Below are 17,548 nucleotides of genomic sequence, written 5' to 3' on the forward strand. Positions count from 1 at the left end.
TTCTTAACATAGCTTTTATTTTTCAACAAATTTTTATTAATCACACTATTCTTATGTTTATTCATTTGGAAAAATGCAAAAATAAATAAATAAATAAATAAATAAATAAAAATATGGATTAATTAAATATTCAAATAATAAATATGTTTATTATAATATGTACAATCATAAAATATTCAGTTACATAGAAATTACATTAATTAATAATTTTATTCAAGTTTAATTTAATTAAAATTATTTTTTTTTTTTACAAATACGACAACAAAAGGAAAATAAAGAATGCAAAAAAAAAAAAAAAAAAAAAAAAAAAAAAAAAAAAAAAAAAATTGATAGTATATAAAATTACAAATTATTTTACCATCCTACATATATTTTATATGAAATATAACAGAATGATAATAATTAATAAAATATATGTAATTTGTTCTTATCAAAAAAAAAAAAAAAAAAAAAAAAAAATATTATATATATATATAATAAAATATATAATAAATAAATGAAATAAAAAATATATACATATAAATATATATATTAGCATATTCAATTATTCATTATATATATATATATATATATATTATATGTATATAAAAAAGCACCAGAAGAATATATATTTATTAAAATCCTTTTTATATTATATATATATATATATATATATATATATATATATATAGTATTATATAGTTATATTTTACTATTTATATTTATAAGTATATTATCTTTTTATTTTTTTTATGAATATATTTTACATGATCATTTATATAAATCTTTTATATATATCATCTTTTTTTTAATATATGCATAAATAAAAATAAAAAAAAAATCCGTTGTAATTATTATAGATTCATTTACAAGAAATAAAAATTATAAATATAATATAAAATAATATAACATAATATAAAATAATATAATATAATAATTTAATATTATGAATCATACAAAAATGATATATAATATAAAAAAATAATATACATTAAGTATACCTTTATAAAATAAGAACATTATATATTTTTTTTATAGAAGAACAATTTTATATCTTTAAAAAAGAAAAAAATGAAGATAACAACAGAAGAAATGAAGAAGAAAAAGAAGAAAGATCATGTGAACATAAAGAAAAAAGATCTTTTTAAAAAAAAGAAAAAGAAAAAAATGAAGAATAATATGGAACATGAGAAGAAGGAAAAGAATAAAAAGTTTTCTAATGGTGTATTTAAAAAAGAAAATAGAAGAAAAGATAATGATAAAAAGAAGAAGAAAAATAAAAACATTAAAAGTTATAATAATGATAATTATAATAAAGGTGATGATAATAATAATCATAGTAAAAGGAAACAATTTCATAAATCAAAATACAATAATGTGGATGGAAATAATGAATTCAATTCTTATGAAGAAAAAGATGATGATGAAAATTCTACCTACATTTATAATAATGAAAGTGATAATATAATTGATAATGAAGAAAATATAAATAATGATGATGATGATGATAAAAAGATATTAACAACTGATATAGAAATAACAAATAATAATAAAATGGATTATGTTAAATATATAAATATGATTAAAAATGAGAAAAAAGTAAATGATGAAGAAGATATTAATGAAAATAATATATTAAATAAAATTAATAACGACCATAAAGATTCTCATTCAAATAATGATATATATAAAATTGTATTACTTTTTTCTCCACTAGCTTTAACTAGTATAAAAAATAAACAAAAAACATGTATAATTAATGCAGATGATCATATGAATATGTTTATGAATAAATTAGAAAATCTTGAAAATGCAATAAAATTTGAAAAAAAAGAAAAGGAAAAAAGAAAACTAGAACAAATAATTCAAAGTGTTAAAAATAAATTGGAGAATATAAGATTAGACATTTTGTTCTTTACATTATTATCTTTAAGAGATAGTATTTTAAATAAAAAAGGAAAATTACAAATATATATATATACAGTTAATGGTTCCTTCATATTTGTTTCTCCATTATTTCGTGTTCCAAGGAATTTTACTCTTTTTAAAAAAGTCATGTTGAATTTGTTAAAAAGAGGGGTAGTATATGATGACCAAAAAAATGTACTTTTAAAAATTATATTTAATGATATTACATCATATGTAGAAGACGCCGTGTAAGTTAAAAATTAATACATAAATAAATACATACATATATATATATATATATATATATATATATATATATATATAGATTAAATTATAAAGAATATTAATATATTATAATTTCCGATACTTGTAATTTTCTATATATTTTTCACACTTTTAATATTTTTCATATTATTTATATATTTTTATTTTATATATATATATATATTTTTTTTTTTTTTTTTTTTTTTTTTTTTAGGTGCATTGCTATATCAAATAAAGGATTCCCTACAGATGTAAAAAAGTTAACTGATAAAATCAAGCAAACGAAAAATAATTATTTTTTTTTCATATCATTATCAAATTCACATGATGTAACAAAATTTATGGATATCATAAAGAAAGAAAAAACAAAAACTTTTTCTTATGATTATCTTGTTAGGCTGTCGGATTTGCAGTTATCGGCAGTTGCTTTAACTTCAAAATTAACACATTTTTTAAATTAAAAAAAATAAGAAGAAATAGAATACATATAAAATATATGAATGCATAAAAAAATATACACATATATATATATATATATTTAATATATATATATAAATTTTTTTTTTTTTTTTTTGTCTAATATTTTTCCATTTAATTCTCATTTTTATCTTATTCGTAATTTTTTTTTATATCATCAAACAGGGTTATATGCCTATTCCCATGAACTACAAAAAACAAAATATATATAATGATATATATAAAAATATATATGAGATATGAATATTATAAGATATGGTGTATGCATTTTTGTTTTTTAATTATTACGTCCAAGGAGTTTATCAATTTCTGCATCCAATTCCTTTTTAATTTTGTGAGAAGGGTCATCATAAAAAACCTAAAAATATTATAAACACATAGAAATATATATATATATATATATATAGACTTTTTTTTATTTCGTTTCGTTTAATTTTTTTACCGCATCATTATTTTGTATGGTCCCCAATAAAAAGTGATGAACAACTTTGTGATGTACATCAAGTGGTAAATTTATAAATTTTGAAGAAAGCATATTATTAAAATTTGTTTTCTCATCATATATTTGTTTCGAGAAATACGATATATCCATTTCTTTCACTCCTAAAAAAAAAAGAATTTCAATTCATAAATTTTTTATACATATGGTATAAGGTGATAATATTAATGTATATATATAAAAAAATATGGCTAGTATATATATTATTAATTTATATATTTTCTTTTATTATTTATATTTGTTTGCTTATAATTTTCGCAAAGACAAAATTTTCTCTTGTTAATAATAATACATATTTTATTTATATATCCTTATACAATTCATCACCTAAGAATTTATTTGTAGCATCATCCTTCTGTGTAGATTTTATGTTAGTCCTTGATTTTTCTTTAGTCATATTTTTTTCTTGAGCGAATTGATCGTTAGACTTCATTGCAGCATGGTTTTCTACAGAAAAAAAAATAAAAGAATAAAAAATAAAAAATAAAAAATAAAAAATAAAAAAATAATTCAATATAATATATATATATATATATATATATCAAGTATTAACTTAATCTCTTTTAGAAAAGAAGAAAAAAAAAATTACTTCGAGCTTTATCCAGATTTCCTCGTAAAATATTAATTTTTTTGGTCAATTCATTTATTTGATTATTTAACTTCGACAATGTATATGTATCATTTACATTTGTTTTTTTTTTGTCGAAATTCAATTTATCAATTTCTCTCTGTATAGAACAAATTTCCCTTTGTACTGTAATACGAGTTATTGGCAAATTATCTATACTTTTATTATTTGTATAAATTTCGTAAAAACTTTTTTGTTTCTTCTTTTCGAAAAGGTCTTGTAACTGCTTCTCTGTATAACGAAAATTTTTTAGGTCTTCATTTTTTTCTTTTAAAAATAGATGGAACGTTTTTAATACGTCTAAATCTATAGAAAATAATTTTATATGATTATATTCGTCTATTGTAAATTTTTGATCACTTATATTATTCATATCACAAATATATGTTTCATAATATTCATTTGATTTTATTTCATCCATTGATATTTTTTTATTTTGATACATAATATTTTTGATTTTTTTAAAAAATTTAGAATGTGCTAAATTTTCTAAATGTGCTACTTCAAATTTAATATTAGTATTACGATCTGTAGAAAAATATGGTTCTGATTTTATTACATTAGTTATGAAAAATATTTTTTTTTTATTTTCATTTGCTGTATCAATTTTTTTTTTATTATTTGTATTTTGTACATCCTGATTAGTAACTTTATTTAACTTGGAGATATCTATAATTTTTATCATATGACCAATAACATGATAAGAAAAATGTACATGTTCACACATATCAAGAAGAAACGTTTTTTTTAATTGGAAATATGTAATAATATCATATGTCATATAATTATATATATCCATTTTTATTTTCTTTTCTTCTTTATATAAATGTATTAATCTTTCAGGTGTTTGGGGTAATTCAAGTTCCTTATCTTTATTAATTTTTTCATTCTTTTCAAAAATATCGGTAATAACATTTTTCCCGTCTTCTTTATTCTTATGAACACTATCAACGATATGTAAATCTTTTTTTTTTTTTTTTTTTTCTTTTTCAATTAAAATTTTGTTTAAACCTTTTCCAGTTTTATTCTTAGTATTATCTAAATGACTCTCTTCAGAAATTACTTTTAACTGTATTTTTTTTTCCTTTTTATTATAATGTACATCACTACTTTTTTCATGTTCATAAGATGAAGTACTATGATAATCATCCATAGAATCATCTGAATAATCTTCACGGTGCTTTTTCGTTTTTATAGAAACATTAGTTTTATTTGTTTTATTTGTTTTATCATTTTTATTTTTTTTACTTGTTTTGTCTGTTTGATTTGTGTCTCCCTTCTTATATTTACTTTTCTTCTTATTTTTATAAGAAGAGTCTGTATAAGAATCATCTGTCACACTTACATGATCAATTATATCAGTTTTTTTTTTTTCATCCTCATGGTTCTTTTCATCATCATCTTCTAATATTTTTATTTTTCCTTTTTTATATTTCACGTACGAAATGGAATCTATATTATATGATTCATTATCTCCTTTAATTTTTTTACTTTGTTCTTTTTTTTTATTATTACTTTTTTTCCGGTCCTCATCACTTTGATATGTATTATCATATTGATCATCATCATTTTTATCATTTTTATCATTTTCTTCTTCTTCATCACTTTCATATAATTTCTTTTTTAACTTCAATTTTTTATTATTTAATTTTCCTTTTCTTTTATTACTAGTTTCAATACTTTTATTTGTATCATCATGAATATTCCCTTTGGACTTTTCATCAATATGTAAATTTTTTAATAACATACGTCTATGTTTTTTCTTCATATATTCTTCATGGCGTTTAGCTAATATGAGTTCTCTTTCATATTCCGGTAAATCATCAAGTTCACTTGTATAGTTTTCCTCGTCATATTCTTCTAATGATTCGTCCATATTGTTTTTTTCATCTTTCTTCATTTTATATTTATTATCAAGATAAAATTATTATAAAAATATAAATAAAAAATATAAAATATAAATATAAATAAAAATAAAAATGTATATATCAATGTGACAATATAATTATTATAAGTATATACATATACATATATATATATATATATATATATATATATATATATATATATATATATATATATATGTATATATTTTTATATCCTTCCTCAATTTTTGTAAAAATATTTTATTATATGGTGGGATAAAAAAACAAAAAAAAAAAAAAAAAAAAAAAAAAAGGAAGCGAAAGGAGAGCAAAAAGGCAACAATTTATTGAAAATCCATTTTTAATTATTTGTTATATTTATATTGTATGTTGCTTCATTTTTTTTTTTTTTTGAATAATTCCCCATTTTAAGATTATAAAAAGGAAAAAAAGATTACATTATATTTTAAAATATATTATAATGATATATTAATTAATATATAAATAAAATATAGATATAAGTAGAAGATAATATAATATATATATATATATATATATTATATATATATATTATATATATATATTTTATATATATATTTTATATATATGGGCATTATATAATTATAGAAAAAATAAATATATATTTTTATTTTTTATATAATCATTTTTAAGGATCATAATATATTATAATTTATATATTAATTAAAAAAAAGGATGCTATAAAGATTATTTATATTATTATATTTATTTATTATTTTTTGTTATTAAAGTAAAACAAATAAATATACATAATAATATACTTATATATTCCAAATAAGTATTCTTTTAAAATTATTATTATACTTTATTTATTTTTTTTTATAAATATATTAATAAAAATTAATAATCACGTGTGTATAAAATGTTGTAATATATTCATTTTTATGCTTATATAATATGTTTTTAAAAAAGTTTAAAATATTGAAAGCTACTTCTTATGTTTAATATATATATGTGAATATTATATATTTAATTTTATGTATATTTTATAAAAATTCCACATATATATATTATTTTTTCCCCATTTAAAAAGAGAATAAGATGACATATGATAAAAGAATTATAAATAACGTCATATAACTTTATTGGGGCATTAAAAAGGGCGATAAAAATGAAATAAATAAGGAAAATAAAAAATATACACAAAAAAAAAAATATATATATATATATATTTTTTTTTTATTTATTTATTTATATATATTTATTTATTTTTGTCATTGTGACTATAAAATAACAATATGATTACCAAGTTAAGAATAATATTTAATTATTTTATGAGTTTTTAATACCGTTTTGAATATATGAACAAATTCGTTACATTCGTCATTTTTATATGAAACGCTATTATGCGTATTATTATTATGATTATCATTTGTTATGGTATCTTTTAAGAATTTTTTTTTTATGTTAGTTAATAAATAATTATATCTATTATTCCATAATTCTTCTTCATTATGTTTTTCAATATCTGTTTTTTCTAAAATATTATATTCTTTTGTTTGTTCTTCATTTCCCATTTTACATAATTGAATAAATTCTTCTGCATTTTCATATAAATTTAATTGAGACGTTTCACGTTTTTTTAATTTGTCTTGGTCATTTATTTTATTATCTATTTCTTTATGATCATAATTATCTTCAATATGATATATTCCATTATGATTATGTATATCAAAAAAACTTTGCATTTTTTCATTACTTGTTAATATGGACAATTGAGATATTTGTAATCTCTTCTGTAAAATGTTGTTGGATGTATTGAGTGGTAACATTAAAGAGAGTATCATTAATGATTTAATTAAAAATGGATAATTCTTTGGATATATTAAATGAATTCTTTGTTTTGAAAATACTGGTGATTCAAATAAGAAAATAAAATTATCAAGTTGATGAAAGAAATCTGAATTAACATCCAATAAGGTTAAATAAGATGATATATAATAAGCTAGTTCATATTTCTGTAACCATAATAAAAATGATATAGCTGATAAAGGATTATGAAACCATGCTATTAATATAATTGAGAATATATTATAATATTTTTTAAGAAATAATACATTTCTTAAATATTTGGTTTCATCAGATGTTAATAAAACCCAATTTAAAACTTGTACAAATTTATTTACAAATGTAAAATTATTTTCTTTTATAAGTAAATAACATAAATATGCATAAAACTTTTTATTATTTAAACATCGAGATATATGTTGAACTATAACTTTCCCTTTATGTATTAATAAGTTCTCATCATTTTTAAATATGTTTATTAAATTTAAACTTATTTTCTCATAAAAATGAAATTTATTATCAACTGTCCCACACATAGCTGATAATACGGTAAGTGATAATAACAATACTTTATTATCATCATTTTTTAAACATTTAAAAATACATATAATAATTTCATCATAATAAGTTTTTATTTCATTACTTTTATATATTAATATTTCAATTAACCATTGTAAACACGTAATAACCGGATATATATTCCTTTTTTCTAAATTATCATAAAATATATTATCATCATCATCATCGTCGTCATCGTCATCATCATTATAATAATCATCATCTTCATTATCATTATCATCATCATCATTATTATTATTATTATTAATATTATTTCCTTTTTTTTTTATAATTTTATTTATATAATATGCTTCACTTTTACTTACATCTCCCATTAAGAGTTTTTTTTCTTTTAATTCGTTTATTAACTTCTGATGATTATAAATAATTTTACAGTTGTAATTTTCTTCTTTTGATAATTGTGTATTTAAGGGTTTACTTTTCCCCTCATAGGAATAATTATCTTTTTTATAAAACAAATTATATGATTCAAAGCTTAACGACTCGCTAGCATTATCATTGTTGTTGTTTAGGCTATTATTAAAATTGTTATTATGATTATTATGATAATTTTTGTCATCATCATCTTTAATATTGTCATTAATATTGTTCATGTCTTTATTATTATTGTCGTTAATATTGTTCATGTCATTAATATTGTTCATGTCTTTATTATTATTGTCATTAATACTGTTCATGTCTTTATTATTATTATATTTAATATTGTTAATGTCTTTATGTTTATCCTTTTTTTTATTATTATCATTAATAATTTCTTTATTATTTCCTTTATTATAAGATCCAATTTGATCTCTCATATTTTCTATTTTTCCTGTGTCATTCATTTGTATAAAATCTTCATCTTCTGCTGTAACATTATTAAAACAATTTACATTTAACAAAGAATCTTCTTCTACATCGTTTTCATCGTTATGAAATAAAGAATTGTTTACCTTTCTCTCATTTCCTATATTTGTAATATAACTTTCATCATCTTTATATATAGAATAATCATTTTCATTATCCTCATCATGTTTACTTTTTATAATACTACTTTCGTTTCGTCCTTTGTTAGATATATTCTCATGTTTATTAACAAGATTATTCAATTTGTTATCTTCTTGATCAAGCATTTTATTATTTTCCTCAACATTCATCTCATTATTATACCCCTCAGAAGGATTTACACCATTTGGCAAATTGTTTCGTTGATCATACATTAAATCCTTGTATAATTTTTTTCTTCTTGAGAAATATTTCTTTTGATAATTTTTATAATTTGTACTATCCTTACTTGCACTTACAACTAATTCGCTCTTTTCTATTTTTGTATTAATAATTAAACAAACCAATTTTGTTATTAAAGGTGCAGATTCCAAATATGTAAATTTTACATAACTTATTAACAACTCATTACATTTTCGTGCTGTATAATGTATATCAAAACATACATCTGATGTAGACGCTATAATTTTTTTCAAAAGTTCTATTAAAAATGTGTTATTTTTTTTTGGTGATGAATCAAATATATTATAAAAATGAATATTTAAAATATTAATAAAATGATATATCCATAATAAACTTTTATGTTTAATTACAGTATTTTTGTGTCCACAAAATTCTAAAATCACATATGCTATATGCTTAAAAAACGTTCTGCATTGTTCATAATTGGATGTTACAATTTTATCTATATATATATCTAAACATTGATTAGCTTGTTTTTGAATATCTTTATTTTCATCAGATAACATTAGGAAAAGATCTTTAATAAAAAAATGGAAATATTCAAATATATTAATAGTAGGAATATTTTGTAAAAAAAATAACCAAGATATAATAAGTTGACGAACATTTGTATTTTCAATATATATTTTGTCTTTTAATAAATATATAATTTTATAAATATAAAAAATATTATTATAAGAACAAACTAAATCTTTTATTAAATTATCTAAATATATTCCTCCACTTTTTACATTTGGACAAGTATCTGAAAAAATTCGATAGAGACAATCAAAAATATCTTCTATATTATGAAAAATATATTTCCTAGAAACTTTACATAAATTATATAAACTTTCACAAACATAATATCTAACTTTAGAATCTGCATCATTAATACATGATATAATAATACGTAAAATTTCCGTAAAATAATATTGTATTTTTTCATCAAGACTTATAGATATAAATGCCAAAGATATTAAACCTCCACATCGTTCTGAACTACTTACACTTTGAATAAATTTATTATCTAAAAAATTTATAATATTTATAACTTTTTGACTTTGATATTTTTTATTAAAATTATCTAAATATATATCATTATCATATAATATAGTATTCAACGTTTTTTTTCTTTTTTCTTTATTTATATCTACAGACGAAACACTATTTTTATTACGAATATAATAATTATTATTATTATTATCAATAGGTTTCGTTAGTTCTATATCTAAATCACAATTTTCTTTACATTTATCTAATAATAATTTTTTTATTATTTCTGATCCTAAAATATATTTTTCTTCATTCATATGTTGATATAATAAATTTGATTTTTCATTTTCTAAATTTCTTTTCTTTCTTTTTTTATCTTTCTCATCAACACTATCGTCTGAATCGTTGTATCGTTTGACATTTACGTCTTCATAATTCTCTTCATCTTCATCATCATCGTCATCGTCATCGTCATCATCATCATGAGCATTGTTTTTATTATTATGATCATCATCACCATTATATTCTTTTCCATCTTCTTGTCCATGGCCATAAATATGAGAATTATTTATTTCCTTTGTATCTATCATTATATTTGAATTTCTCACACTTTCCTTTTTAGTATTATTTTGTTTATATTTGTTTATTTTTTCGTATTCCTTTGTATCTTTAATATATGCTTTATCTTGACTCTTTTTATCCCCATCAATATTATTTTTACTGTCATATTCTTCATTCATTTTTCTCCCCTTCTCATCATTAATTATAGTATATCCTTTATTATTATCATCATCTGTTTCTATGTCATCTGAAACGTTTTTTTTTTTTTTTAACTTTTCATCATTATACGTTTTAAAATAATATTCACTATTATTTAATTCATCATCTTCATCAGCTTTTAAAAGATTATTCGAAATTTTGTTAACTTCCATATCTGAAAACTTTTTCGTAATATTAAAATCTCCAGCATCTTCATTATTTTTATGTTCATCTAGTAATTTATCTATATGTTTTTTTTCATCATTTTCTTCTTTTAATAATATAATTTTAACTAACTCGGCTAGTTCCTGTGCTCCCTTTTTTCTTTTCTCGTATGTTTTATCACCTAACAATTTCTGTATATTTATATTTACAACATTTTCCTTATCTTCATTCTTTTCTAAACCTTTTATTAAATTAAGAAACATATTCTTTTTTTTTTTTTTTTTTTATTATTATTATTATATAAAGGTTTTATAATATACTCAGAAAATATATGATCAATATATTATTAATAAAAAAAGGAAAGAAAACATGTAGAATTATATATATATATATAAATAAATAAATATAAATATATATATATATATATATATATATATTATAAAATATTATAAATACCTAATTACACAGTTTTTATTATAATATTAAATAATATTATTAAAATAAAATTATAATAACATAATTTTTATTTTATATTTTTTTAATAGATAAGATTTTATTTTCATTTCAGAAATGTTAAAAAAAAAAAAAATTAATTAAAATATTAAAGTGTCATATAAAAAAATTTTATATTATAAAGAATAAAAAAAAAAAAAAAAAAAAATATTATTTTTTTTGCTTGTATTTTGTATATATAATAAGATACATTATTATTATTGCATATATATATATATATATATATATAATATATATATATTATATATATACAATATATGGTATATTTTATTTTATAGAGAATATTTATATATACAACACTTGCGTTTATTAAAAAAGAGGGAAACTAATAAATTCTAAAAAAGCAAATATTTAATATATACATATATATATATAATTTATATATTTAGGACCTATATCTTATTATTTTTATTTTTTAAAAGAATGAAATTGTAAAATATGCCCCCTCTATCTAAACACGTTCGTTATAACTAATTTATAAGGAAAAGAATAATATATTAAAATATCGATAAAATAGAAATAAAATATTATATTAAATATATATATATATATATATATATATATTTATTTATTTATTTATTTAAATGAGAAAAAAAATATAAAAAGTTGTATACTTATTTGTTACCAAAAAAATACATAGGAACTTTTGAAAATATGAAATATTCTATTTTGACATGTGAAAACAAATTTACTGAACTATTAATAATTTATTAAAATATATATATTATATATATATATATATATATATATATATATATATATATATAATATGATATTTTTAAAACAAGACAATTTTATAAATATGTGTTATAAGAAAGAAATATATGTATTTATATAATAAATATATATTTCTTTTTTTTTTTTTCTTTCTTTTGAAAAATAAGAAATAATCAATTGAGAGCCCGTAAAATATGTTTATATTATTTTATATATATATAAAAATATTTGTACATATAGTTATATTTATATATATTTAAAAAGAAATTTCTATTGTATTTTAAAAATAATTTTATTTTTAAATATGTAATAAATTATAAATAAAATATATAATAAATATATATATATATATATATATATATACATAATAATATGTATATGATAATTATTATTATATATATATATATATATATATCCATATTTCATATATACGATCATTAATATTAATTTTTAAAGATAAATTCATAATTTTTTTTTATTATAAATATATATTAAGAGATAAATAAGATTTCTTTAATTATCACAAAAAGATTTTTAAAATAAGCTTGGGGTATAAAAAATAGAAAAAGAAATAAAAAGAATTAAAATTAAATAAAAGAAAAGAAAAGAAAAGAAAAAAAAGATATGCTTTTAATATTTATTAAATTAAAAAAAAAAAAAAAAAAAAAAAAAAGTTAAAAAAAATATGAATAATTACATATTTTCTTAAATAATATATATTTATATATAAATAAATCATAATAATAATATATATATTAATGAAAAAAGAAAAGAAAAATATATTGTGTATTAGCTTAAACATTTTCATTTATGTATTTTATAATTATTATTTCTTATTTAAAACTTTTACATATATAATTATTATATAAATTATGTATTTTTTTTTTAATTTTTTATTGTTTTATATATTTTTTAAAAGTATATAATAATATATATATATATTATATTATATAAAGGTTTTTTTTTTTTTTTCATTTATTTTTAAAATATATATTTATGTGCTATTTTGATATATATATATATATATATATATATTTTTTTTTTTTCTTTTTAATATATTCTTTATATTTATAAATAAAAATTGTATAATAAATTCATAATAATAACATATTATGCAAAACAAAACCCCACCTTTGGTATGTCAATGAAAAAAAAAAAAAAAAATATATATGTATGTAAATATATTATACATATAAAAAATTTTGTATCTTGCTATGTGCAGTCAGTAATGTATTTCCTCCTCATTCTAAACGTCATTTTGTATTAATTTTTTTTATCCCCCTCACACATATATATATATATATATATATATATATATATGTATGTTTATTTATTATTATTTATTTTTTTTTATTTTATTTATTTATTTTTTTTTTTTTGTTACGCCTTTTTTTAGAAAAAACAAAGAACAGACGAATCTGTGAAACCTATCGAGTTTGATAAGAGCAGTGAAAGTTGGAAAAGAAGTGATTGTTTAGAAAAGATGACAGAAAATAAGATTGATACAGATTTATATTCGAGACAGTTGGGAACTTACGGTTTTGATTTAATGAATAAATTGGTTAAGTTAAATATTTTAATTATAAATGTTAAAGGAGTTGGTTTGGAGTGTGCAAAGAATTTGATATTATCGGGACCCCAGTCTGTTTGTATATATGATAATGATATATGTGATATAAGTGACATAGGTGTAAATTTTTATATTAATGAAAAAGATGTTGAAGATAAGAGTTGTCGAAGTGATGCTGTATTAAAAGAATTACAAGAATTAAATAATTATGTACATATATATAATTATAAAGGAACAATAGAAAAAAATTGGTTAGAAAATTTTGATGTGGTCATATGTTGTGATATAAATAAAGAAGATTTAATAAAATATAATAATATGATAAGAGGTATAGATAAAAAAAGAATAGCTTTTTTAAGTTGCAATATATATGGATTATGTGGTTATATTTTTGTTGATTTTAATAAAGAATTTATATGTTATGATTCTAATGGAGAACAAGTTAAAAGTTGTAATGTTAGTAAGATTAGTAAAGAATTAGAAGGAAAAGTTTCATTCGATTTTGATAAAACTTCACCATTTGAAGAAGGTGATTATGTACAATTTAGTAATGTAGAAGGAATGACAGAAATTAATAATAAAATATATAAAATAAAAAATTTGAAAAAATATACTTTTGAAATTGGTGATACAAGTTTATATAGTGAATATATAAAAGGTGGAATATGTACCCAGGTTAAAAAACATTTGAAATTAAATTTTTATCCATATGAATATATATGTGTAAATCCACTAAATAATGAAAATATATCTAATAATGAACAGAAACATAATCAAAATGATAATCATTTTTTAGATACTTGTAATAATATCATATATGAAAATATTCCTCAACCTAATTCTTTTATCATATCAGATTATGCTAAATTTGATATGAGTAATCATTTACATTATTCTATACAAGCTTTAAAATGGTATGAATTACAAAATGAAAAAGGGCTACCTGAAAATTCAGATGAAGATGCATTAGAAAAAATTTATAATTATGCTGTTACATTAAATAATAAAGATAAAGAAGAAAAGAAATCGTATGCTGTTGAACAGTTAAAAAAAGATGTTGTTTATAATGTATGTAGATATTCTAAATCTCATATTGCACCTGTAGCATCATTTTTTGGTGGTTTATTAGCTCAAGAAGTTATAAAATTTACAGGAAAATATATGCCTATATATCAATTATTATATTTGGATTTTTTTGAATGTATTTCTTTAAATGAAAAAGTAGATATCAATGAAATTAAAAAAATGAATTGTAAGAATGATAATATTATAACTGTTTTTGGAAAATCTTTTCAAAAAAAATTAAATAATTTAAATGTCTTTTTAGTAGGTTCAGGTGCTTTAGGATGTGAATATGCAAAATTATTCTCTTTACTAGATATGTGTACAAGAAATTCTGAACAAAATACCAATTTGAATCAGAATAATATAGATAATAATTTGGCTTGTTGTGGTAAACTAACTATTACGGATAATGATAATATAGAAGTGTCTAATTTAAATCGACAATTTTTGTTTAGAAGAGAACATGTTGGTAAATCCAAATCATTAGTTTCATCTGAAATTATTAAAAAAAAAAATAATAATATGCATGTCCAATCATTAGAAACTAAAGTTGGTGCTGAAAATGAACATATATTTAATGAAGAGTTTTGGACTAAGCAAAATATTATAGTAAATGCTTTAGATAATATTCAAGCTAGACAATATGTTGATAATAAATGTGTTTGGTATAGTAAACCATTATTTGAATCAGGAACATTAGGTACTAAAGGGAATGTTCAAGTTATTATACCTTATCTAACGCAATCATATAATGATAGTTATGATCCTCCTGAAGATTCTATTCCACTTTGTACTTTAAAACATTTCCCTTATGATATTGTACATACGATTGAATATGCTAGAGATATATTTCAAGGGTTATTTTATAATACTCCTTTAAGTATTAAACAATTTTTAAATGATAAAGAAGAATATATTAATAAAATACAAGAAGAAGGTAATAATGCATCCTTATTAGAAAATTTACAAAATGTCATAAATTCTTTAAAAGAAATTTCATCTCAATGTAATTTCGATTTTTGTATAAAGAAATCTGTAGAATTATTTCATAATAATTTTATCAATCAAATTAATCAACTCTTATATTCATTTCCATTAGATTATAAATTATCAAGTGGTGAATATTTTTGGGTTGGACAAAAAAAACCACCACAACCAATAGTTTTTGATGTAAATAATGAAATGATACAAGAATTTTTATTAAGTACATCTAACCTTCTTGCTCAAGTATATAATATTCCTCCATGTTTTGATATTAATTATATTATTAATGTTGCTAAGAAAATAGAAGTAAAACCTTTTGAACCTAAAAAAGTCAAAATTAATATGGACGAAAAGAATTTAAATAATATTTCCATATCCTTTGCCGAAGAAGAAAAAATTATTGATGATTTCTGTAAAGAATTATTAAACATACCAACAAATAATATTAAAATAAATCCTATTGAATTTGATAAAGACGAACAAACCAATTTACATGTTAATTTTATATATGCATTTTCAAATTTAAGAGCCATCAATTATAAAATTAATACATGTGATAAATTGAAGGCAAAAATAGTTGCAGGAAAAATTATACCAGCACTTGCTACTACTACATCTATTATTACTGGATTGGTAGGTATTGAATTATTGAAATATGTAAACTATTATGATAATATACAAGCATATGTTAAATTATCAGATGAACAAAGGAAAAAAGAAAAACATGATGTCTTATCCTATTTCAAAAATGCGTTCATAAATTCTGCTCTACCTTTATTCCTTTTTTCGGAGCCTATGCCTCCTTTAAGAATGATGGATAAGGAATATGATGAATTAATGAAGGGTCCGGTTAAGGCCATCCCTAATGGTTTTAGTTCATGGGACAAGATAGTCATATCGATAAGTAAGCTTATAGAGATGTGTATATAATATATATATATATATATATATATATATATATATGTATATATTTATGTATATATTTTTTTTTTGTAAGTATAATTGTGTATATATAATTTTATGTGTACATATTAAAATTTTATTATTTTTTTTTTTAGAAAATGGTACCATTAAAGATTTAATCGATCACATTAACGAGAAATATTCGATTGATGTAAATTTGATATCTGTTGGAAATGCATGTTTATATAATTGTTATTTGCCTGCACACAACAAGGAAAGATTAAATAAACCCATACATGAATTATATAAACAAATATCAAAACAAGATTTATTGGAAGATAAAAATTATATCATTGTTGAAGCTAGCTGTAGTGACCAAGACCTCGTAGATGTCTTAATACCATCAATTCAATTTATATACAAATGATGAGTGCACAAATATATATATATATATATATATATATATATATATATATATATATATATGTATATGTATGTATATTTATATTTATATATTTTTATATATTTATTTATGTACATATTTTTTTATTATATAAATGATGAATCATTGTTGATTCATTTTGATGTTTATATGAACTAGTGTATATATTCTGTATACTTATGAATGTATTTTATTTTTTAAT

General features: G+C 18.7%; 5 protein-coding genes across 5 annotated transcripts in view; 2 read left to right on the forward strand and 3 right to left on the reverse strand.

Moving 5' to 3' along the window:
* Positions 1-65, reverse strand: part of PF3D7_1225400 (rRNA-processing protein, putative) — a gene marked incomplete at both ends in the record, with an annotated part of 741 nt that extends 676 nt beyond the window's left edge. The window contains one exon of the mRNA XM_001350615.1: positions 1-65. This exon is cut by the window's left edge and continues 676 nt beyond it. Coding sequence (XP_001350651.1) covers positions 1-65 — 65 coding nt within the window.
* A 985-nt stretch (positions 66-1,050) lies between these two features.
* Positions 1,051-2,612, forward strand: PF3D7_1225500 (small subunit rRNA processing factor, putative; the record flags this gene model as incomplete). The annotated part of the gene is made up of 2 exons (XM_001350616.1): positions 1,051-2,135; positions 2,366-2,612. 2 exons carry the CDS (start codon positions 1,051-1,053, stop codon positions 2,610-2,612), a joined length of 1,332 nt encoding a protein of 443 aa, XP_001350652.1.
* A 148-nt stretch (positions 2,613-2,760) lies between these two features.
* PF3D7_1225600 (conserved Plasmodium protein, unknown function) lies at positions 2,761-5,655 on the reverse strand (the record flags this gene model as incomplete). Its single annotated transcript, XM_024473395.1, has 5 exons — positions 2,761-2,816; positions 2,917-2,986; positions 3,071-3,231; positions 3,455-3,574; positions 3,717-5,655. The coding sequence occupies 5 exons, from the start codon at positions 5,653-5,655 to the stop codon at positions 2,761-2,763; spliced, it is 2,346 nt and encodes a 781-aa protein (XP_024329159.1).
* Positions 5,656-6,909: 1,254 nt separating this feature from the next.
* PF3D7_1225700 (VAC14 domain-containing protein, putative) lies at positions 6,910-11,415 on the reverse strand (the record flags this gene model as incomplete). The annotated part of the gene is made up of 1 exon (XM_001350618.1): positions 6,910-11,415. The coding sequence occupies one exon, from the start codon at positions 11,413-11,415 to the stop codon at positions 6,910-6,912; it is 4,506 nt and encodes a 1,501-aa protein (XP_001350654.1).
* A 2,079-nt stretch (positions 11,416-13,494) lies between these two features.
* Positions 13,495-17,331, forward strand: PF3D7_1225800 (ubiquitin-activating enzyme E1; the record flags this gene model as incomplete). The annotated part of the gene is made up of 3 exons (XM_001350619.1): positions 13,495-13,518; positions 13,779-16,905; positions 17,060-17,331. The coding sequence occupies 3 exons, from the start codon at positions 13,495-13,497 to the stop codon at positions 17,329-17,331; spliced, it is 3,423 nt and encodes a 1,140-aa protein (XP_001350655.1).
* Positions 17,332-17,548: the final 217 nt, after the last annotated feature.

Source organism: Plasmodium falciparum (genome assembly GCF_000002765.6).
Source record: "Plasmodium falciparum 3D7 genome assembly, chromosome: 12".
Lineage (NCBI taxonomy): Eukaryota > Apicomplexa > Aconoidasida > Haemosporida > Plasmodiidae > Plasmodium > Plasmodium falciparum.